The sequence below is a fragment of the Temnothorax nylanderi genome, unplaced genomic scaffold, assembly GCF_030848795.1.
Source record: "Temnothorax nylanderi isolate EJ_2023f unplaced genomic scaffold, tnyl_v1.0 TNYL_tig0344_pilon, whole genome shotgun sequence".
NCBI classification, from domain to species: domain Eukaryota; kingdom Metazoa; phylum Arthropoda; class Insecta; order Hymenoptera; family Formicidae; genus Temnothorax; species Temnothorax nylanderi.
In genome coordinates, this window is record NW_027249406.1 from 91,755 (window position 1) to 117,315 (window position 25,561).

Sequence of the window (25,561 nt, forward strand, 5' to 3'; positions counted from 1 at the left end):
AACATTAAAATTAAACGTTTATCTTTTATACTTATACCACTTTTATACTAATTTTACGTTTAATAAATGTTTAATAAACCATCATGTGTTTATTGGGTAACGCAGGAAACAGCCCAACGACTATTTTCTAACGCACTTGACATCCTAACGCCAAAATCCACCGAACGCGAGTAACATTCCAACGCGAATAATCTCTGAACGCACTCATTTCAGCGCGAGAAACGACCAAATGCAATTATTAATCTAACGCGAATAATATCTCAACGCAAGTACCAGCAGAACGCAATTACTTCAACGCGAAAAATAACCGAACGCGAATGATACTCTGACGCGAATATCCTAATGCATGAAATTGCCGAACACAAAATGTTCGAACGCAATTACTGTCGCGAGTGGAATCTAAGTCCCGACCGTACGAATTGCGACGCATAAAGAAAACGCGCGGACGCGAACGCGAAGGTCGCGAGACGTGGCGAATTCCCGATATCGGAATTCGTCATCGACGCATCGGCCGCAATCGCCAGAGGCTCGCAATTTCCGGTCACGATCCCGTGGCCACGAGACCATTCCGGTGCCCCTCGCTATCGTTCTCGATCGCGAAATCTACGCCTGGTCGGCGAGCAACGTCGACATTAAATTATTCCCGAGCGAGAGCGCAACCCGGAGGGCGGTATCGTGGCTTTACATGCTGAATATTACCGAGGCAACCTCACCGTTCTTCAGCTCTTCCTCGAAAACTCCTCGCCGTCGCCCCAAGGGTCAGGAGAATCGCCAAGAGAATTGTTACGATACTCGCCAAGAAAATCGAGTTAATCTCGCGACGGACTATTTCAACGCGTGTCTCGGCTGTCGAGGACGATCCAGGAGTGCTCCCAAAATTTCGCTCGATGGCGGAATCGATTGCGCGCCCCACCCCGGGCGTACGCAGCCGCTCGGCGTTAACGCGCGGACCAATTAGGGGCGAGCCCGCAAGCTCGCGACGTATCCTTGCGCAGGGCCGACAATTCCGGCTCCCGCAGGGCGCTTAAGGTTTCCTCGCGCGTATGACGATTTCGCCGGGATCCTTCCCGGTAGCGGACGAGACGCTAATGTCCCTGTGTTTCTCGTTTCGGTCCGGGAGTGGTGGCCATCCACCCCGGAGTCCTTTTTGCAGGTGAGGAGAGCAGGCGAAGTTCATTCCGCCCCGGCGTCCCGGGGCCCTGCCTCTACGGGTCCGTCCTTCGCCGTATCATGCGCCACGCGCGTGTCCTTCCGCGCTCCCTTGCGCCCGCCGGCCTGCGAGTCTCGCCGCGGTCCGCTCGCGTCGATCGATATCCTGGCTCGATTCTTCTCGGTCGAATTATTCCGCATTTTACGATCCGCTGCATCTCCTCAGGAACTCCAGTCTCAGCTCGGTGAGGCGCCACGTATCAATACAAAATAACAAAAAAAAGGATCAAAATACGGAAACGCAATTATAATTATGCCCCTGGAGATCTCTCGCTCTGACTCTGTGAACCGTCCTCGGGCGCGAAACGAATAATTATCGAAAACCCGCGCCTTGTGACGGCGGCGGGGCGCTGCCACGATGCAGCGAAACTGCAACGTCACAACATATAGGATATATACTTTATATTATTACTCGCAATTAAGATATCATCTACATATAACATTATATGTATAAACTTTATCGTTTTTTATTTCTTTTATATATAAACACAAATCAACTTCACTTTGTACAAAACCTTCCTTTTCTAAAATATTATGTAATTTTTTATTCCATACTCTAGCAGCTTGTTTTAAACCATAAATATTTTTGTTCAATTTACATACCATATGTTCTTTACCTTTTACCTCAAATCCTTTGGGCTGTGCCATATAGATAGTTTCCTCCAGGTCTCCGTTCAAAAAGGCATTCTTTATATCATAGTGTCGGACAGTCAACCCTTGTTTATGTGTAACCGCCAACAGTGTTCTGAATGTAGTTTGCCTAGCTACAGGTGCGAATACCTCCTCATAGTCCAGACCATATTCTTGAACGTAGCCCTGTGCGACCAACTTTGCCTTATACCTTACGATACATCCTTGAGCATCTGTCTTCGCTTTATAAACCCACTAGCTGGTTACCCGGGCTTCGCCCGGGAGTCGTTTTTCTTCAAACAACTTTATTTGTGTTTCAATATCCTTATTGTGGACAAACATAAGGAGTGTGTCGGGTGGTTGATATAAAGACGGTAGTTTAACTCTTCCGCATGAATAACACATTCTAGGTGCTTAAGTTTTAAACTTCTTTGCTTGACAATGATCACCATATACCCTGGTGTCCTCCAATTTAATCCAAATACCCATCTGATGTATCTCTCCTGTATACCTTCTACCTCCTTCCTTTTTTTCCATCCCCATATTTCCGCCCCGTATCCCAACACTGTCCATATCAAGGTGTCGTATAACCAGATCCTTTTTTTCCAATCCTTTTTCCACATTCTTTTCCCTATCCCCCAAACTTTCCTCATTACTCTCGCCGCCTTCCTTCTTCTCTCTCTAATGTGCGCCTCTTGTCCCCAATTTTCCTTCAGTGTATATCCAAGGTATTTGAATTCCTTAACTTCCTCTAATTTCTTTTCTTTCCATTTCCAGTCATACTTCTTCTGCCTTCCTCCACCTTTTCTGAATCTCATTACTTTTGTTTTTTTATGCTCAATGTTAATCCCTTCCTGTCCAGATATCCCTCTAGCCTGTTTATTATCGATCTCATGTCCTGTTCCTTCTCCGCCATCAACGCTATATCATCCGCATACATTAATGTGTATATCTTCTCCCCTCTCAGCTTCACACCTCCCCATCCTCCCTTCTTCATATAGTCTTCCAAATCCGCGATTAATAGATTGAAGAGTATCGGGCTTAACGGGCACCCTTGTCTCACGCCCTTCGCCATCCAGAATGTTCCTCCACTCTCTCTTCCCATTCTTACCCTACTCTTCGTTTCTTTCAATACCTCCTTTACGCTATCTACTAGTCCCTGTCTTACTCCTCTCTCTCTCTCTCTCATTGCCCTAATTAATACTTCTTTGTCCACTGAGTCGAACGCCGCTTTCAAATCTATATATAATACTGTCATCTTTCCTTTCTCCTTTCCCAGTTGTCTATTTACCAAGTAGTTCAGTGCGAATATTTGGTCCATCGTCCCCATTCCTTTTCTAAATTTTGCTTGATTGTCGGGAATCAAATTCTTCGCTTCTACCTCTTTCCTTATCCTTTCCGCTAGTATTGCTGCATATATCTTGTACATCGAAGACATAATTGTTATTCCTCTATAGTCCTTCACCTCTCGCCCTTCTCCTTTCTTTATTATTGGGATTATTTCCCCTTCCTTCCATTGCTCCGGCCAGCCTTTCCCCCTCCATACCCGTTTACAAAGGACCCAGGGCCCAGCCATAGGGAAAATGGATCCCGGTCAAACTGGTTGAAACTGTAGTATGTTGTACTTCATAATCTCCTGATCAAAAGTGTTAATGGGCACGAAGTCCGAAAACCATCTACTTTTCGAGTTATCAGACGTTGAACATGGTAAAAATAAGGATATTGTGGATATTCTATTTTAGAGTATCCTCTGGCAATAATTCTTTAGGGTCGCATTTTTATGTGTGTCACGCATGTGTGTGTGTGTGTGTGTGTGTGTGTGTGTGTGTGTGTGTGTGTGTGTGTGTGTGTGTGTGTGTGTGTGTGTGTGTGTGTGTGTGTGTGTGTGTGTGTGTGTGTGTGTGTGTGTGTGTGTGTGTGTGTGTGTGTGTGTGTGTGTGTGTGTGTGTGTGTGTGTGTGTGTGTGTGTGTGTGTGTGTGTGTGTGTGTGTGTGTGTGGGTATGTCTGTGTATGCTGTGTATCTGCGTGTGTGTGTGGGGGGGTATGTCTGTGTATGTGCGTGTGAATGTAGGTGTGTGTATATTCTTATAATCAGTGCACCGTCGGCGTTAGCATCACCCAATGTACACCGCGTGGAGGTTGCGCGATCGGATTTTGTACATCTTTTGGCCCTGAAAAGGACCGGTTAATGTATAGTCAATGTATATGATTAGGGTTGCTCGTTGATGCACGAATTATTATTACATAATTACAAAAGTAATTAGAAGGAGACAAACATATGACTTTCAGGCTCTTTCGCTGTTTCGGCCGTTTCGGGCAAGAATTGGCGTCGTTGGCGATACGCTATGACGGTAGAGTAAAGTGTGCGCGTAATATTTTGTCATTTGCGGCCGATGAGTTTGAGTCCCCGCAGTGTCAAACTTTATTTAAAAATCACTGATATATTACAATTAAATTACTTTTGTAAGTATATAATAATAATTCGTGATTCAGCGAACCGACCGCAGCCACTTAACATCAACAAGCGACCCTAATTATATACATTGACTATACATTAACCGGTCCTTTTTAGGGCCAAAAGATGTACAAAATCCGATCGCGCAACGCCACGCGGTGTACATTGGGTGATGCTAATACCGACGGTGCACTGATTATAAGAATATACATACATCTACATTCACACGCACATACACAGACATACCCCCCCCCACACACACACACGCACATACACAGACATACCCCCCCACACACACACACACATGCCCATACACAGACATACCCCCCCCCCCCCATACACACACACACGCACATACACAGACATACCCCCCCCACACACACATGCACATACACAGATATACTCATACACACAGACACACACACACACACACACACACACACACACACATACACACACACACACACGCTCATACAGCATACCCCTTACAAAAAAATAGTACTAGCAATCAGTACTCACTCAGTACTGAGTGATCAGTACTCGTGGTATTGAGAGTATTAGTATGTTAATACTCATGAATACTGCAGAATGGTCAGTACTGTGTCTGTCAGTGCTTACAGTACAGGCAGTACTACAAGCAATAATACTCATTAGTACTTCAAAGTATTGAAGTGGTCAGTACTTTATCAGATTAATATTCGGAGTACTATCATGATAGTACTGCCAGTACTGTAAGAACTAATAGGCACAGTACTGACTATTCTGCAATATTCATGAGTATTAACATACCAATACTGTCAATACTACGAGTACTGATCACTCAGTACTGAGTACTGATTACTAGTACTACTTTTTCGTAACGTATCTTGGAAATACTAAATTAACACACTAAACTATCAATATGACGTTATTTTGATATCATCTTGACTTTTTGTCCTACTTGGATAGTACTGCGCAAGTACTGTGCCTGTACCACACGTTAGTATCCCACGAGTATTCGATAAGTACTAAAAGAGTACTAGAGGGAGTACTGGAGGGAGTATTGGGGGAGTACTAGAGGGAGTACTGGGGGGAGTACTGGAGGGAGTACTGGAGGGAGTACTGGGGGGAGTACTGGGGGGAGTACTGGAAAAAGTACTGGAGAGAGTACTGGAGGGAGTACTAGAGGAAGTACTGAAGGGAGTACTGAATGAGTATTGGATGAGTACTGGGAAGGAGTACGGACGAAGTCAGTATGGTCGAATTTAGTAGTACTTTGAGTACTTATGTCTCCAGTACTTTCACCAATACTTTTTCCAGTATTAAAACCAGTACTACTTTTTCATAACGGACCCACACACACACACACACACACACACACACACACACATACATGCGTGACATACATAAAAATGCGACCCTAAAGAATTATTGCCGTGGATACTCTAAAATAGAATATCCCCAATATCCTCATTTTTACCATGTTCAACGTCTGATAACTCGAAAAGTAGATGGTTTTCGGACTTCGTGCCCATTAACACTTTTGATCAGGAGATTATGAAGTACAACATACTACAGTTTCAACCAGTTTGACCGGGATCCATTTTCCCTATGGCTGGGCCCGGGGTCCTTTCCCATATCCATTTCACCATTTCTTCTCCTCCAAATTTCCACGCCTCGTTCGGTATCCCATCATTGCCTATTGCTTTTCCTGTTTTCAATTTCTTTATTACATTTCTTACCTCCTCCAGTTCTATCTCTTCCTCTTCTTGCATGTCCCTTCTCCCTTCTCCTTTCACTACCCTAATCTCCACTCCACTCATTAACTCCATGAAATACTCCTTCCACTCTTCGAGCTTTATCTCTTCGTTTATCCTCCTCCTTCTCTTTCTTACTCTGCCTATCAACTCCCATACCTTTCCTTCCGTTCTTGCTTCCCCTATCTCTCTTATCATCCTATCCTTTTCCTCTTTCTTCTTTCTTTTGCACATTTCTCTGTACTCCCTCCTTCCTTCTCTATACCTTTTCACCTCTCCTTTTCCTTTCCTCCATTTTCTTAATTCTTTCCTCACTTCTCTCTTTCTTTCCCTGCATTCTTCATCCCACCACCCTCTTCTGTTCTTGTTAGCCATTCTCCCATCCTCATTTTCATTCTCCTCTATTACTTTTCTTATCTTCGACATTCTTTCTTCTATCTCTTCTTGTAGCTCTATTTTTCCTCCTTTTATCATCCCTAGTCTCTCTCTAAATTGCGTTCTTCCCTCTTGACTCTATATTCCTCTTCTTCTTATTCTTTCTCCCTCTCTCCTTCTCTGCTTTCCCTTTGGGTTACCTCTCACCCAGACTATTAGTGGATGGTGGTCTGTTGTGAGTCTACTCTTTCTCCTACTTCCAGTCTTTGCACTTTTTCTCTAACCTCTTCCTCTCCTATAACGTAATCTATAACTGTCTCACCTCTCCCTCCTGTATATGTAAATTCACCTTCTTCATCTCCTTTCACGCCTCCATTTAATATCATCCATCCTCTTTCCTCTATAAATTCCAATAGCTTTCTACCGTCTCTATTTATTTTTTTGTCTTTTGATCTTCTCCCTCTTTCTTCTATTCTTCCCTCGTCCTCCTCTTCCCATCCTCCTTCCTCACCCGTTCTAGCATTAACGTCTCCACCTATTATAGTCCTTACCCCCTTTTCCCCCTCCTCCGTCCAATCTTTCAAACCTTCTAGCTTCTTGTCTATATCATTATTTACATATATTCCTACTATTCTCCAAATTTCTTCTCCTATTCTTATCTTGCATTCGATTTTTCCTTCTTCTTCTTCCAACCTTCTTTTTTTATTTACCTCTTCTATCCTTTTCCGTATTCCTAATAGCATCCTAGGTAGCAAGGTGACGTCTATTTAACGTCATTTTTTGGTCATGTACTGACGATTGCGACGTTATGAAATGACGTCAAAGTGCCGTAAAAATGACGTACTTTTGTCTCATCTCCGTGACGTCATATATTGACGTCACTAATACGTAATTAATGACGTCGACGGGACGAAATAAAAGTACGTCAGATTTTGAACATTTGGACGTCATCTTGGAATGGCAGTCACAAGACTGACCATAAAATGTCGTCAAATAGACGACAACTTTTTAATCTACATTATTTTTTATGAAATTAAAATGTTAAAATGTCCACTTGATAAACGTTTATAAAAAAACGTTTTTCTTCTTTATCTATGAAAAAAAACGCTTTTTTAACTGTTTCTTTACGTATCATGTGCATATAGCTCCGCTTTCTCAAGGCGGTCACCCATCCTAGTACAGTACCGCGCCCGTGTTGCTTGACTTCGATGATCCAGTGAACAGTGACGATCTTCTGACCCTGATGCTTCCTTAGTAACTGTACTTGTCTATAACAAGTACATCTTTAAAGTGTTCAAAAATCTTGTAATGATATCTTCTTGATAGCTATAACACTGCATGAAATAGTTATCATTGTCTTATAAACGTCCATTATTAGTCGCCGACGTCATAGACCAAAAATGACTAAAAATAGACGTCATTATGTCGATGTCGTCTTCTGACGTCACTTTGCTCCTTGGGTTGGATACTGGTCTACAAACTGACGAACCAGATACGTCGTGTTAAAGTCAGTCAACTAACGTCTTTTATTAGTCTAAAGTCTGACGTCTCAGGTACGTCGTGTTAAAGTCAGTTAACTAACATTTTTTATTAGTCTAAAGTCTGACGTCTCAGGTACGTCGTGTTAACGTCAGTTAATTAACATCTTTTATTAGTCTAAAGTCTGACGTCTCAGGTACGTCGTATTAACGTCAGTTAACTAACATCTTTTATTAGTCTAAAGTCTGACGTCTCAGGTACGTCGTATTAACGTCAGTTAACTAACATCATTTATTGGTCTACAATCTGACGAACCAGGAACGTCGTATTAAAGTGATTTAACTAACGTCTTTTATTGGTCGAAATTCTGACGTCTCAGATACGTCGTACAATGGATAAATAACTAACGTCATTAAATGGGCACTAATCTAACGTTACTTAGACGTTATAGTTTGGTTAAATTGTCGAAGTGTTTTTATGGTTATACAAATGACGTCAATGGTACGTTATAATAAGGTCATTCTACGATTAGTTATTATTTCGTCAAAAAAGTCACGACATTTATACGTCTTAAGTTGGTAAAATGACGTCGTACCCAAAAAATGACGAATTATTGACGTCATATTAACGTCACCTTGCTACCTGGGATGCCTCCACTCGCTCTGCCTTTTTTGTTTTTCCTGTTCGCTATCTGCACTCTCTATCTGTATTCGCTTGAGATCTTCTCTTTCACTTTCTCCCATCCCCTCTCATCCAACCATGTCTCCATCATTATCACTACGTCCCATTCCTTTATCCCTTCCCAGAACTCCTTATCCTTGTTTACTACGCCCGCCACGTTCTAGAAGGCCACTTTCCAAGTCTCCTCCTCCCTTCTGTCTTTCCTTTTCTCTCTCTCCCCATATTCCTTATCCTCCTCTCTGACCTTTCTTCCTACGTTCTCTTCTTCCTCCTCCCTTTTACCTTCATTGTCCTCCTCGACTTCGTGTTCTGGATTGCCTTCATTCTCTGTTTATAGCCTCCCCTATATCCCCATCTTCTCTTCTTCCCCCGCATTTTCTCTCTTTCCCCTCCCTCCAACATCATCTTTTCCCTCTTCTTTCTCTCCCCCACTCTCGCTTCTTATATTTCCCTTTTCGTCCTTTAATACTCCCTCTTCATCATCCCATCTCCACCATATGTTTTCTAACCTTATCCTCCCTGTTTTAATCCACGCCCTCCTTCCCTCTTTTTCCTCTCTTCTCGCTATCTCTCTTAATTTCCAGTTCACCCTTCTTTCCTCCCATGTTAGATCCTCCGTAATTCTTTCCTTTCTACCCTTCAAATTCTTCTTTTTCTCCATCACCTCCCACTTTTGTTCCTCGATCTCTAATTTCAGCAATACCATTTCCCTTCCCCTTTCTGCATCCCCCCCTATTCTCTTTACCTCTATTGCCTTCGCTTTAACCCCTATCCTTCCAATAGCTTTTCTGCCTCCTCTCTCCTTCCACCTTCTCTTACCTCCAACCCCCTTATCACAATATTCCTTCTTCTTTCCTCCTTCTCCTTCCTTTCTAACCTTCTCTCCACCGCTCTCATTCTCTCCTCCATCTCCTCTCTTCCGTTTCGTACTGTTCGGGCTTTTCTATATATATTAGCTACTTTTGGCAGCGCTCGCGCTGCGGTGCTGGCGGTCGCGCGCGATCGTGCGCCTTCTGCGCTTGTCGCCCGCGCTCGGGCGCCTCGGGCTCAGATCTTTCGAGAGTCTCGTCCTGCGAGCACGTACAAGAATTACGAGAGGTTTTTCGGTGTTACGATACGAGCAAGGCAACCTGTTGCCTTTCAAAAATTTATATTGTAAGGTGAAGAATAGTGGCGTTGTGGCATAATAAAGTGTGCTGTACTGAAATTAAAGGAAAGGTGCATAATTTCCTGCCCGTCCCGTCCGCTGAATTTCGAGCGACAACGACGGGAGAAACTTCGAGACATAATCGCCCGAGAAAAAATCAGGCGATCGCATACGAAGTTTCGAGATACGAAACAAATGGTCCTTCGAGCCGGATATCGCCGGACGGATACAACCCACGGATATTCGGGCATCAACGTCTACGCCATTCGCCTAAAACTCAGCAATCATTGCCGGATCGCCAAGCTTCGCAAGCTCGAGACTCTACCAGCAGAAAGACGAAATCTATCGTCTTTGAAGCATCCTGTAACTCATTAGTATCCCGTTGTGCCAGCGAGCCAGAAGATCTCTCCGAGGGGTGAATTCCCGCATTTTCGGAAGTTCCTGCCACGCGCTTCATCCCGAATCGGCGAGCCAGCGCCGGGAAATTTCCAGAGGCAACCGTCGCCGCCGCCATCTCTGCATCGCGCCCGCGCAGCGCTCATCCTTGTTGCTAGCGAGCACTCGGCGATCGTCCGTTCACTCCCAAGTAGGGAAAACTTATTCGATTTACCGCCAACCAGAAAGATCGCTTACTCTTCGTCCTTTCTTATTTGCATTCGCGTTATTAATAGCGAACATGAATAGTGAATCGGATCTCGGTAATTTAAAAAGGCGTCGTTCTACTCTTAAAGCATCATGCACGCGCGTAAAAACATACGTGGATAGCATCACGTCGGTCACGCCGGCGGTAACGGCGCAGCTCGAGGAGCGCAAAAACAAACTAGAGCAATTCTGGAAGGATTACAACGATGTACAAACACAATTAGAAGCGTTGGATGAGGCCGAAGCAAACGATAGAGCTGGATTTGAAGAAGCGTTTTTCGATTTATCATCTAGAATTCGAGCCTTAACATTATTTCCGTCTACGTCGCGTGGTGTCGATACGCCGTCGCCGATAGTATCAAGCGCCTCTGATTCGCGGCCTGCTGTTAACGTTCGATTGCCGAAACTCGACTTGCCTAAATTTTCCGGGAAATACGACGAGTGGTTCCCGTTCCACGATGCGTTCCATTCGGTCATACATGCGAATTTGAGTCTAAGTAATATACATAAACTGCAGTATTTAAGAGCAGCGACTACCGATGACGCGCACAAGGTAATAAGCTCGCTAGAAATTTCAAACGACAATTACGCGGTCGCGTAGAATTTATTAAAAGAAAGATACGATAACAAACGTATTATAGTACAGAACCACCTTAAAGCCATAATAGAGTTGCCCGCTATGAACAAGGAAAATGCATCCGAGCTACGTCGGAATTGTTAAAAACATCTGTGAAAACAACATTGCGAGTTTTATTGCTCTCATCAGGAATGAGTATTGTTTGGTCCAAACCAATCCGTGAGAGAAAATTTGCCAAAAAGTGCATTTGTTGCCGAGTTCTGATTTATAGGACTTCTGAATATACTATATTTTTTGTTTTATTTCCCTTTGGTATCAAAATATATTGATTTTTAACGTTTCCTATTCTAGGTAAACCAACGTAAAGTTGTCCGTGTGAAAAACACTCTTTTCTTAAATGCCCACAAATTTGAAAGTTTGTCCTTGTGATTTATTAATCGTTAACGCAAAAGAAACTTTAACTCTTATTAAGAAAGAACCCTTTTTTACCGGTTATCGCCAAATTCAATACCAACCTTCCTTTAATGATATTCTATATAAAATTACATGTATAACTTATACACTTTTCAAGCAGAAATCGGTAAGGCAAAAATTAGAAATCGGTAAGTCAAAAATCGGAAACCCTTTCCCCGATTCTCGCCAAATACTTGTATAACTTATACACTTTTCATGCAGAAATCGGTAAGGCAAAAATTAGAAATCGGTAAGGCAAAAATCGGAAACCCTTTCACCGATACTCGCCAAATTCAATACCAACCTACTTTTAATATACTCTATCTATAAAAAAAATTGCGGAAATCAGAGCAATTACATAGATTTTTTTAGACAGAAATCGGTAACTCCTTTATTATTAGCAATTTTTTGAATTCTATTATATTCCTCAGTTTTTTCTACCCCTATTTTATATATAATACTTTAAGATTTGGTTGATTAGGAAAATCTAAACAGGAAAAGTCATTAAGTACGACTCTTTTAAAGAATTTAAAATTTTAGATATCCCGAATTTTTTTTTCAAATTGGGTTGTAGCACAATGGCACATAGCCTATGTTACTCAGGAGGACATAAGCTATCCACCAGTGTAAAAATTATTGGAATTGATTCAGTAGTTTCTAAGATTACCCCGAACAATGGTACAAACTTTTCCCCTTTATATAATAGTAGAGATTTACATCCTATAACATTTTTGCCTTCGGGTTTATCCACTAATGTCCACGTATTAGCATCCATAAGCGAATTATATTTCTCATCCATGCCCTTGATCCATTGATCGCTGTCGGGTGAGGATATTGCTTCTTCATATGTAGCTGGTTCAAATATTCCTCCATCTTTAACACAATATGCCATATTACAAAATCTATTTGGTGGAACACCTTTATTTTCCCTTTGTGATCGTCGTAATTTTGGATATTCCTGACTGTTGCTCTCCTCCTCTATGTTTGTTTCCTCTTCTTCTTGATTATTACTTTCTTCTTTAGCTTTAGTTTCTTTTTCTTCTTCTGCTATGTCCCATACAGCTTCCGTATTGTTTAGTGTTTGTTTCCTCTTGAACATTACCTCGCTCGACTCACTATTTTCTTCGAGAAAGTTGACATCTTTGCTTATTATTACCTTGTTTGTACCTTCTTTCCAACAAGCGAAATCCTTTTGCGTTTTCTGCATAACCTACGAAGACATATTCCTTTGCTTTTTCATCGAGCTTTCTTCTTATACCACTTTTCAAATGGCGTTGTACCTGTGGCCTTTGTATACAACCTGTTTTGTAGATAGTTTGCAGTGCACACTGCTTTACCCCAGTACTTGTTAGGTAAGTTCGCATCTATTAGCATGCATCTCTCTCTCGCCATCTCCATAAGATATCTGTTTCTTCTTTCCGCCACACCGTTTTGTTCGGGTGCATTACAGTGTTCTGCATCTCAATTCCTTCCTTCCGTAGAAACTCCTTCAGTTTTGCATTTACATACTCTCTGCCTTGATCAAACCTAATAACCTTTAATACTTTATTGAATTTCGTCTTCATGGTCCTCTTGATAATCTTGAATCCTTTCAGCTGCTTCCGATTTATGTTCCATAAGATGTACCACTGTGTACTTGCTGTAGTCGTCAATGAAAGTTAGTATCGCTTATTTCCTGGTGTTTTCGTTTGCATGGGACCGCAAACGTCAGTGTGTATTAAATCTAATACTTCTTTCAATTTGCTGAATGACGTCTTTGGAAATGGTTGTCTGGTCATTTTTCCCTTTATGCAGGTGTCGCAGACGCCTCTTATACCGCACTCTACTATCTTCATACCTGTTATTAGATCCTTCGTTTTCATTAGTTTTATTGCTTTTGGATCCCTATGGCAGAGTTTTCTATGCCACGTGTGCTGGCAATTTTCTTTGTGCCTGTTTGTGACCATTAAAACTTTATGACCGAACCTCAGTCTGTACAAGTTTCCATCCAAGTCTGCAGTAGCTATGATAGCTCCATCTTTTTCTATATTGCATACCTTCTCTTTAAACTTTACTTGAAGACCTTTCTCCCCTTATGAAAAAGTACATTCAACTTTGATGGTTACCAACCAAAGTTGAGTGTTAACACTAAACTTACGCCCAAATTTAAGAGTTAACACTCAAATTTGGGCGTAAGTTTAGTGTTTGTCATCAAAGTTAAGTATCAACACTTAAATTTAGGTGTAGATTGAGTGTTGACCATTAAGGTTTAGGTAAATTGTGGGTTTAATCCCCAATGATGAGTGTATATTGGGAGTTTATTCTCAATGATAAGTGTAGGTTGGGGATTAAGCCTCAATGTTTAGTGTAGGTTGGAGATTGAACTTCATCGTTGGATGTTGGTTTGGTGTTAACCTTTAATGTTCTATGTCGATTTAATCAGTGTCGCCATGATCCCTTTATCGTTGGGTGTCGTTTAAATGTTATTGTGTTAATTTTCGTTAAATGTCAATTGACGGCTTGGTTTATTAGAAAAGTGTTTCAGATAAAAGTTGAAAGGTTTGAAGGGGGCCAATAGACGATCTTATTAGATTTTGGATCCAGGGCCTGTATTGAGCCCAATAGGGCCTAAGTCAAATTTTTTAAATGAAAACCCCTATTTTTTATTGTATCATCTTTCTATATAATACTTTTATAAAATATATAATACTTTTTGAGATATTCAAGGAAAACTTGGTAACTTTTTCAATATATATTTAGCTTGTGATATCTTGATGATTGTTTGCCAGAGAAAAAAGTGGTACAGAGGACTTTTTAACTTAATTTTATTTTAAAAATGTGCTGTTGCAATAGTATACTCCAATTTTTTTTTAAATATTTGTGTATGCATCTTCTTGGAGTGTTTACAAATATTTAAAAAAATTGGAGTGCTATTGCAACAGCATATTCTTAAGACAAAATTAAGTCAAAAAGTCCTCTATACCACTTTTTCCTCTGGCAAACAATTATCAAGATATCATAAGCTAAATATTGAAAAAAATTACCAAGTTTTCCTTGAATATCTCAAAAAGTATTAGGCAAATAAAAGAATTTTTCAAACAAAAGTTGTTCAAATTAATTAATAGAGAAAGATGGTACAATAAAAAATAGCGGTTTTCATTAAAAAAATTTGACTTAGACCCTACTCAGCGAGAAATGACCCATCGAATCGACGTCTAATTAACGTCGAAAACATTGATATTACATCATATCAAAATAATGCTCGAAATTTGAAGCTTATTTCGATGTTTGTGCTATATGACATTTTTTAAAAGAAGAGATTATTTGTGACATACATTTATCGCGCCAGACTCAAATTATGTATTTTCTGTTAAGACATCGATATTTCATCATTTCGATATCGATTTGAAGCTATTTTGATTTGCCTGTCAAATATATAATAACATTGCCATTATCTAGAATGCAATATGAATAAAAAATTATATTGTATTGGCAGACATGGATAATGTAAATATTTTATGATTTGAGCATTATAATGATTGCGTTACAATATTATTTTTTTTAGGCTTCCATTTCCATTAAATAGTTACTTTATAACTGTAAAAGTCACAACAAAATTCCTGTTTGTAATTTGACAATTTTGAAAATTAAAATATTGTATAATAGGTATATTTTCAGTACTTATGAAAAAGTAGTACTGGTTTTAATACTGGAAAAAGTATTGGTGAAAGTACTGGAGACATAAGTACTCAAAGTACTACTAAATTCGACCATACTGACTTCGTCAGTACTCCTTCCCAGTACTCATCCAATACACATTCAGTACTCCCTTCAGTACTTCCTCTAGTGTACTCCCTCCAGTACTCCCTCCAGTACTTTCTCCAGTATTCCCCCCAGTACTCCACCCCAGTACTCCCCCAGTACTGAGCTCCAGTGTACTCCCTCCAGTACTCCCACCAGTACTCCCTCCAGTACTCCCTCCAGTATTCTTTTAGTACTTATCAAATACTCGTGGAATACTAACGTGTGGTACAGGCGCAGTAGGGAAGAGTGGGCACCCTTGAACCACGTTTTTTCAAATCACATTAAAAATGTGAATTTAAAAATTTTAATAACTTCATTATAATATAAATGAGACTATTCGATGTTTAATATAATAAACTTTGTTTGTAAATGATTTAAGAAGTAAATTTTTAGAAATATTTTGCAAAAATAATGATATTTCGAAATGCTGCGTTTGTCACAGTGGACCCCACGCGTGGGGTCGATTGAACCATAGCGTAGGGTACACTGTGACATGTAATGTAAAAGCCCAGTGAGAAATAAAAAGTCGAAATGATATCGAAATGATATCGAAATATGGTCATCGAAATCCAACATCGTTTCGAGATTCAGACGGTCTTGATTTCGAGAAATTTTCGACATCGAAATCAGCTCGATTTCAAATAATTTTCGACATCAAAAACAGCTAAATTTCGAATAATTTTTGATATCAAAAGTAGTGCAAATTTAATATACTACAGTGCAGCCGCAGGTGCTGTAGATAGGCCTATATTGCTAATGTGAGGACTGTAAAACTTGGAAGGATTTGCAGCATTTCCAGAAATCTATTTATTCCACAAAAAAGAACAAGTAAAATTGTTCAAACATCTGCTTAAATAAGCTTACAAACATCTGCTTAAATAATGCACGAGCAGCATATACGACATGAATGATATATACGACACGAGCAATAATCCACGACACAAGCATTAAGTACGACAAATATAATCTGCTAATAATAGCCTTATTAATCTTATTATGTTGACTTCTTTTTCTCCCTTGAAGACTCAGAGACACGTTCAGTCCTTTTCCCAAAAGAACCATCCTCCTGCTTTCTCCATGAGCTGTTGATTAGCCACTTTGCAGCACTTTTCTCTGCCACAGAAATGTCACAGATGTCAAATTTGATTAGAAGAGCTCCTAGAAAGCAAAAGAATAAGACTTAAATTAAAAACAGTACATGTCACAAAAAAAATAATAACGAAAAAGATAAGATGACATTATCGCCAATCAATGTGACGATTATTGTAGATATAAACTAATATTCATTCATTAAAACTTCTCAAAAGCATAATAAAACAATGTCAAAAAAATCCCCATATACATTCAACGTCAGGTATATCTTTTTCACTTCAATAACAATCACCAAACATTTTTGATAAAGATGAGAGAAAAATAAAATAAATATAAGCTGTAAGATGCTTATCTGATACATTATTGACATTTCCTTAACTATAATCACTAGTCAGGTAGCAGAAACATTTAGTTATAATGTGTCCGATCGAAAAAGTCTAATAATTCAAAATATCAAAGTGAAAAGATATATACATATAGCATTGAATGTAACTCACTCTATTCCTACAGTCCTTAAATCTTTCCACAGTCTCTCTCTCTCTCTCTCTCTCTCTCTCTCTCTCTCTCTCTCTCTCTCTCTCTCTCTCTCTCTCTCTCTCTCTCTCTCTCTCTCTCTCTCTCTCTCTCTCTCTCTCACTCTCTCTCTCTCTCCCTCCCTCCCTCCCTCCCTCCCTCTTACCCTCTTAAAGTCAATGTATATAAATTTCCGTAAAAAACAAGATTTTACTAAAAGTTACAATTGTATTGACAAGTAATTTATTTCAATTCTAAAAAAAAGACTAACTTAGGAGATACATTCCACTTATTCTCAAATATTACAAAGAAATATATTTTTATTCCCCCTCCTGGTTAACTTTCCTCGGAAATTATAATTTGATAATGATTTTACCTTGAACAACATCCCACAGTTTCAGAGTAGCGTCTCTTGTTTCCGTGACCTTGTAGACTGAACTTTGATGCCAGAGTATTAGTTACAATTAAGTTTCGCCAATATTCTTCTGACTGAATTTTCCACACTTTTTTTGTCTACATTCTTGCTAAGATAGGAACACTGAAATCATATTTTAAAAAATTGGTTTACAAAAATATAAAAACTAAAAGTAATGTATCACGTACCACTTCAAAAAATGTTGTTGCAAAAAATTTTGAAACTTAAAATACAATATCAATGATGTGTGTTTTACACATAAAAAAAGTTCAAGAAATATCTTAATGGTTTATTTATATTTTATTTATATTTACAGCAAAAATGTCGATTCTCTATAAGGGATAATGTTAATTTTATCAACTTTAAACTTAAATAACTCTTAAATAACTTCAAAATTTTACAGAGTATTTTTCATTTAATTTAGAAAAAATTTACAGCACTTTCTGAATATATTTGAAATACCTCCAATACATCCTTAATTACAATAACTTTTAAACCAGTAAGAGAATTGTGCTGAAATTTTACACAGATACTTAGACGTAATAATAGAACAATCTATGAAATTTTTAGATTTTTGGTAATGCTTTAAGATGTCACCCATACATCCTTAAATAGTATAACATTGAACAATATTTCATTGATAATGTATAGAATATAAATATAAGTATACAGAAGGTCACACTAAGGAAACTTGATAGCAAGAAGTTTACACCACAAACAATACCCGAAAATTTTGATCAAATAAATATCTATCAAATATACTTTTCAAGATGAATAAAATCTGTTCTAGCATAAAAGGATTATTTATTAACAATACAGGCTTTAGATTGAAGTACAGATGGTGATATAGTAGGACATCTATGCAAATATTAATTATCTGTAAAGCAGCTATACTTTGCTTAAGGATACATTTATGTGAAATACTATATGAAAATAAATTGTACTCACTGCCGCAGTCAAGTTACTGTTATTGGCTAGGAATTTCTCCATCCTATCCAAATCTTCAAAGGTGTTAATAGGCAATCGAGGCATTTTACCAGGACGCTTTATAAATTTTTCTCCTGGAATAATAAAACGGCACAGATTTTCCTGATTCATGATAGATATATCAAGTTTACTGCTCACTCCTCTGATCTCTCTCTTGCATTCTATGATGGCTGTTTTTATTGAAGTCAATTCTGGAGGAGAAAGACAACAGAAATTAATTGTAAAGAAATTAGGAAGTCGGAAAATTTAATGGATTAGATAAAAAATCTACCTGTGCAAAAAGATTGTGCTGAGCTGTCCAGAATAAAATTTTTTTTTGATGAAGCGTATTCTGTATTTGTAGAGTCTAAAAAAATAAGAAAATTATGACATTAATAAACTAATAGAAATAATACACTTTTGTGGAAAAAGAATATAGGAAATAATAAAAGGACTTACCTTTAGAAGTGTGAGAACTATGATATCTGTCTTCTCTTTCTCTTTCAATATTGTATTTTTGTACATATGCAGATGATTTGCTGGACGTAGTATCAGGCGAGTCAGGACATGATACAGAATCTCTACAACTTGACGAATGTTCCATAGTAACTTGTTTGACAGGTGGGCTAATACAGCTTGTATCAATAAAAGACTTTAATCTATTTGCCATCGTCGAACTCTCTTTTGAAAATCCTCCTTTGCTCTGTGGTGTTAGTTTATGAACTTTTTTCTTTTCCTTTTCTTGCAAATCATGATATGAATTTGAATGAGGTGCCACATGTGAGGCAGACTCATTCTGCTCCTTGTTTGGTTCAAAACATTCTCTCTGGCTTTCTCCGTCTTTATTGTATGAGAAACGATTCTTTTTATCCAGGATTGTTTTCTTCCTGTCAGATGTCTGCTTCTTCAGATTTTTTATTTGTTCTAATTTCCGAAGAAGTTCAGAATTTTTATCAGATAAACCTGAATCAGAGGCTGTCTCAATAGAGATTTTATTTTCTTCATAGGTTGATTCACAAGCGGACGAGTTCTCACGATTCTCTTGGAAAACAATGTTATCTTGTCTTTTTTTAGGGAACTGTTTAGATATTACATATTTTGGATTATAATTTTGTGAATCTTTACTTGACGAGCGAACCTGGCAATCGGATAATAACACCTGAGGGGGTGGAGATATTGTCTCTTCAAGCTTATGTTTCATCGTCCTTTTGTTCTTCCTCGCGTCATCAGATTCCGAATCTGATGTTGAGCTTAGCTTTGGCTTTCTCTTTTTCCGTAATCCCCGCCTTAATTCCGCTTCGGATTCATAATTTGAATCTTTAACATACTTTTTGCACGCCTGAGAGGCCTTCAGGTAAGTATCTATAATAAAAGTGTAATAATAAAAAAAACTTGTAAAAATGGGCCTATAAAAGTCGAGTGCTAGAAAGACCTACATATACATATATGGGGAATATATAAGAAAATATAATTTTGCAAGATAAAATGTAGTAATTACAAAACAACGTAGACATTTTAGCAGCCTTCAGCACTACAAAAATTTTTATTCAGGATGATCTCGACATCTTGTTTACCAAAAAAGCCGATAAGTATAATAATATGACTGTGGCAATTATTAAATCAACGTATTTTGAGAAATAAATGATATTCTAAAAGACACTAGTACATATTTCGTAGTGACTAAAAACCTTTACAACAGTATTAAATGCAACCTTCAAAATCTTCAAAAAACATGAAAAGACAAATCCTTTGTAACTAAGATGCTACATATCACCGCCTTAAATGCAGTGAAGCCTATGGTCTGCCAAAAATCCATAAGCTTTGATGCTCTCTCAGACTAATTATTCCTCCATTAATCCTTAAAGTGCATACATGGATCTGTCACGTTCAACGCTATTTTTACCTACCTTAAAGTATTTTAAAAAATCTAAAAAAATTCATGAAACATATTTGTCTACATTGTAGTTGATGACTTTATAGTCATTTTGATAAACATCGTTTATTTATCTTATGACAGGCTTGCAAGTTTTACAGCTATCACGAGCAGATATCACTTTGGTTCGGACGCTGTAGACCCACATATGCACCTTAAGAGTTAATAGTCCTTTATATGAATACTGAATAGTTTAACAAATATACTATAAAACTTCTTGAAAGAAACAAAAAGAAGTGAAACTAACCATAATATCCCTTGATATGAATAGAGAATTCTTTCCAATCGTTCTCTGAGCCTTTGTTCTTACGTGCTAAAAGTCCCGCATTCACAGTTTTGGGAGGCCATTTTATTATTCCATTCATATTTTCTTTACAACTTTTTACCCATTTGCTTATGCCAACATCATACAGTACGTCATCACTATCACCATTAATGTCAGCCAATTTAAACACAACAAACTGTAAAGACAAGAAAAGCATTACAATCTAAAGCATTACAAAGCAAAAATAATATTGGTAAAAAATGAGAATATAGAATAAAAATCCAATAGGCGTACCTAACTAATTAGAAAAATATATAATATTAAATATAATAGAAAAATATATAAAATTGCACATACACCATGTATGTATGTATATATACTTGCTGCAAGCAAATTAATTTTCACACTCCTATTTTAACACAAGACTAATTATTCGTACTCTGTACCACACAATATTCAATGAAACAAATAAGATTATTTTAGTTGCTTTTTCTAATTAGAAAATTGCAGATATCGAAAGGTAATGTCCCACTCGGCATGTAATATTTCAGAAACATTTCTGCAAAATTCCATTTGAAATATTACACCTTTCATCAATATTTCAGAAATATTTCACGACCGTTTCTGCAACATTTCTGCAATGTTTCAATCGGCACAATTATTTCAAATGCAACTTTGCTGAAAGATTTCGGCAATATTTCTGAAATATTTCTGAAATATATCTACGAAATATTGCAGAAACACTTCAGAGATATTTCAAATACATTTTACACTAAGAAAAATGTTTTGTATTAGCAAACAAAATTTTGTTACTAAAGCAAAAACTATTTGTTGATATGTAAAAAATGAAATATTTTGTTACCGTAACAAAAAAAAATATATTAAGCCATGTGCGTATAGCCGCCGCGCATTTGTCCGAAGAAATCCACTCTCTCAGCCGGTCACTTATCCAAGTAGTATACCGGCGCCTTGTTGCTTGACATCGATGCTCGAACAGGGTAGTGGTGATCCTCTGACTCTGGCGCTTCTTTCTTTCTTATACTTGCTTATTTTGGTGAGCATAAAGCTATCGCATAAAAATAAACAATACAGATATACAAATAAATCTTTTTTGCCAGTCAGCGTCGAATATTATTTTATATTAAATATTATTAAATATTATATTTTATATTAAAAATGCCATATGACAAAATTTGGAATATTAAAAAATTCTTAATAAAAAAGAAAAAATGCAATAAAATGCAATATTATATAATAATAAATTTAATTTTTTATAAGTTCTAAAGTCTGTCAGCAATTTTTCGGAAATATTACAAATGCAATGTTGTATGTGAAACATTCAAAAATATAACGCGTGCAATGTAAACGTAATAATAGTTTTATCATGTATCAGAAATGTTTCTAAACCATTACATTTGCAATATTTCTTCTGCAATATTGTAGAAATTCACTGCCTGCAATTCAATTTTTCATTACCTACGCAATCTTTCAGAAATTTTTCAGAAATATTTTAAATGCAATGTTGCGTTTGATATGTTACAGAAATATTATTCGTGCAATGCAAACAAAATATTACTTTTATAATGTTTCAGAAATATTTCTGAAATATTGCATCTGCTACATTTTTTTGCAATATTACAGAAACTTACAAATATTGTAAACAACTTTCTGAAAGATTTCAGAAATATTGTTAATGCAATATTATAAAAAACATGATGCAGGTACATTTCTGAAATATTTCAGATGCATAGTTACAAATGAAATGTTAACGAAATATTTCTGCACCATTTCCGAATATTTCAATATTTCAGCAACATAACATGCCGAGTGGGGTATATCATTAAATTGTATTATAACAAAGATTAACTGGTCATGAAACTAAAGAAGAGACAAGTATGTGTATGTATATATGTGTACGCACATGTATGGCTGTGTGGATAATAATAAATGCTAGAAAGGAATTTTATGGGACTCAATTTAAAACGCTGTCTCTCTGACCGATATGCATATTCTTACGAGTACAAAAGAATGTATGTTATTACGATAGTGTAATACTTTATTATCAGGACACCTGATAATAAAGTATCGTTACGCGTTTCATCGAGGTTTACCCTTTTCTTCACCTTCATCACATCCATCCTGAATCGCCGCCCTTGTCCCCGCCGTCGGTATAACCTGAGCCACGGACCGGGCGTTACCTTACAATAATAAGGGTAAATCTGAAGAATAGTGGCCTCCTCACCGATTTCGTTGAACTTAGGCTTAATCGACGCGTTTTTGCACAAAACGACCGAATCTGGCAGAAAAAAGTGTCGCTCTGCCCCGCGAAGCGAGATATTAACAGTTAAAGTTGACAGGAATTAGGTTATGATTCCTGTCATACCGACGAGCTGTAGCGATTACGAACATGCCCTGCAGCCATATGCGCATGCTCAGTGGCCGCACGCGCATGCAGGCCATGCAGCAGATCACGTGACAACTGTTTGGTTGGTAAGTCAGAAGTGTAACATAATTCAAAATGATATTCTTTTGTTTTATCTTAAGTTATCGTGTCAAAATGCAGCTGCACGAGTTTTTGGCAGTGACTCACGATAAAGACAAATTAATAAATTATTTAATAGAACATAATGTGATAAGCAACGAAATATATTGTCCGAAGTGCAATAATAAATTAAAGTTAAACAGAGATAATTTCTCATTTCATTGTCGGAAAGTATTTTATGAGAAAAATAAACATAAAAAATATGTGAAGAAACAATGCACATTTAGAGGAAGTGTTAGATTTGATACATGGTTCAGCAAATCTAAATTAAGCCTGGAAACAATATGCAGGATGACTGCATATTTTATTATGTTAAGACCTCCGAGACTTATGTTTATGTGCACAGAGTTACAACTTTCTCAGCACTCGGTTGTTGACTGGATTTCTTTTTGCCGAGAAGTAAGTATAATTTAATATACTTAATACAATGAATATATGTTCAATAGATATATATTTATAGAATTTGTTATGTTGATTTGTTATAATAGGTTTGCATATATTGGGCCGAAAAGAACTCAACGAAACTTGGAGGGCCCAATATAATCGTCGAAATAGACGAAGCAAAAATCGGCAAAAGGAAGTACAATCGTGGCCGAATAATCGAGGGAAAGTGGATCTTCGGTGGATACGAACGTGGCACAAAAAAAATTTTTATTGTGCCAGTGCAAGACCGCACGGAAAAAACTCTGCTTGAGCTGATCAAGGAGTGGATTCTACCTGGGACGACGATAATGTCGGATTGTTGGAAGTCGTACAACTGTTTAAACAGTGAAGGCTTCCAACATCTAACAGTAAATCACTCGATGAATTTCGTCGACCCAGATACCGGTAATTACATTGCAAATATATAAAGAGCAACATATGCATTCGAAATACACAACACTAAACTTAGCATTACTCATTTCTATTTGTTTGTCTATTCAGGAGCCCACACTCAGCACATTGAACGTGTTTGGAGAAAAGTAAGGGCTAATATCCCACGGTATGGAACGCGTTCTTCGCATTTAGTGGGATATTTAGCTGAATATCTCTTCAAACGCGTTCATGCTTATGAAGATCGCTTAAGCAGTTTTTTCCGTGCAATTGCGGAATTGTATCCACCGAAGACTGTGGACGATGAAGCAGATGTCTCGGAGGCTACATAATTACAAGTTTAAGTTAGATCTGCTAAACCATGTATTAAATCTAACACTTCCTTTAAATGTGCATTGTTTCTTCACATATTTGTTACGTTTATTTTTCTCATATAATACTTTTCGACAACGAAATGAGAAATTATTTTTGTTTAATTTTAATTTATTATTGCACTTTGGATAATGTATTTTGTTACTTATCACATTATGTTCTATTAAATAATTTATTAATTTGTCTATCATAAATTATGTTAATATTATTGCATCCCTACTCGTCAATATATCCTATATAATATATCAAAGTACATGCGTGGGCGGGAAAATCACAATTTCTATAAAGCAGGGCATACACACGTGTGTGTGTGCCCTGCTTTAACGAAAATCACAACTTCTATAAAGCAGGAAATACACACGTGTGTGTGTGCCCTGCTTTAACGAAAATCACAACTTCTATAAAGCAGGAAATACACACGTGTGTGTGTGCCCTGCTTTAACGAAAATCACAACTTCTATAAAGCAGGAAATACACACGTGTGTGTGTGCCCTGCTTTAACGAAAATCAGAACTTCTATAAAGCAGGGCATACACACGTGTGTGTGTGCCCTGCTTTAACGAAAATCACAACTTCTATAAAGCAGGAAATACACACGTGTGTGTGTGCCCTGCTTTAACGAAAATCACAACTTCTATAAAGCAGGAAATACACACACGTGTGTGTGCCCTGCTTTAACGAAAATCACAACTTCTATAAAGCAGGAAATACACACATGTGTGTGTACCCTGCTTTAACGAAAATCACAACTTCTATAAAGCAGGAAATACACACATGTGTGTGTGCCCTGCTTTAACGAAAATCATTAAACAGTTAAATACTTTTAAATCGCGTCACTAACCTACATAGGTTAGTTGACGCGCTTTAAACACTTAAATACTTTTAAAGCGCGTCACTAATCTATACGCCGAAAGAATATCATTTCGAATTATGTTACACTTCTGACTTACCAACCAAACAGTTGTCACGTGACCTCTTGCATGCGCGTGCGGCCACTGAGCATGCGCATATGGCCACAGGGCATGTTCGTAGTCGCTACATCTCGTCGGTATGACAGGTCTCATAACCTGATAGTCGTCAACTTTAACTGTTAATATCTCGCTTCGCGGGACAGAGCGACACTTTTTTCTGCCAGATTCGGTCGTTTTGTGCAAAAACGCGTCGATTAAGCCTAAGTTCAACGAAATCGGTGAGGAGGCCACTATTCTTCAGATTTACCATAATAAGTAACGAAGGGTATAAGATAATATTGGTATTACTCACTGGTCTATCTTCGTTGTCCATTGCGATATGTCCAAGCTATTATAAGGCCAATAAGTGACAATTATAACCACCATACAAACCGCTACGTCCACATGCCGCCAAATGCACCGAGATTAGGTTAGGAATGGGCGATCCCGGCAATCGATATACTATATCGATACACGATCATCAATCGCAGTATATCGATATACCGTACCATGATAAGAAAAGATTATAAAG

General features: G+C 37.9%; 2 protein-coding genes and 2 long non-coding RNA genes across 8 annotated transcripts in view; 2 read left to right on the top strand and 2 right to left on the bottom strand.

Annotated features, from left to right (window-relative positions):
- Positions 1-25,561, top strand: part of LOC139781531 (cytochrome P450 4C1-like) — a 118,910-nt gene that overhangs the window by 39,146 nt on the left and 54,203 nt on the right. The gene's annotated exons all lie outside the window — the stretch shown is intronic.
- On the bottom strand, positions 15,961-18,254 carry LOC139781534 (uncharacterized). Its single transcript, XR_011720564.1, has 3 exons — positions 18,137-18,254; positions 17,150-17,311; positions 15,961-16,326 (listed from the first exon to the last, which is right to left on the bottom strand). It is a non-coding gene; the product is annotated as an uncharacterized lncRNA (long non-coding RNA).
- On the bottom strand, positions 19,278-22,177 carry LOC139781537 (uncharacterized). Its single transcript, XR_011720566.1, has 3 exons — positions 21,215-22,177; positions 20,335-20,548; positions 19,278-19,516 (listed from the first exon to the last, which is right to left on the bottom strand). It is a non-coding gene; the product is annotated as an uncharacterized lncRNA (long non-coding RNA).
- Positions 22,720-24,273, top strand: LOC139781542 (uncharacterized). The gene is made up of 3 exons (XM_071720387.1): positions 22,720-22,842; positions 23,383-23,722; positions 23,819-24,273. The coding sequence occupies exons 1-3, from the start codon at positions 22,720-22,722 to the stop codon at positions 24,037-24,039; spliced, it is 684 nt and encodes a 227-aa protein (XP_071576488.1). The 3' UTR covers positions 24,040-24,273.

Excerpts from the sequence above, each read along its gene's own strand:
- LOC139781542 (XM_071720387.1), top strand. The coding sequence starts at position 22,720 with ATGATTCCTGTCATACCGACGAGCTGTAGCGATTACGAACATGCCCTG. Across the intron at positions 22,843-23,382 it reads ACGTGACAACTGTTTGGTTG|GTTTGCATATATTGGGCCGA; the intron begins GTAAGTCAGAAG and ends TTGTTATAATAG. Across the intron at positions 23,723-23,818 it reads TTTCGTCGACCCAGATACCG|GAGCCCACACTCAGCACATT; the intron begins GTAATTACATTG and ends TTGTCTATTCAG.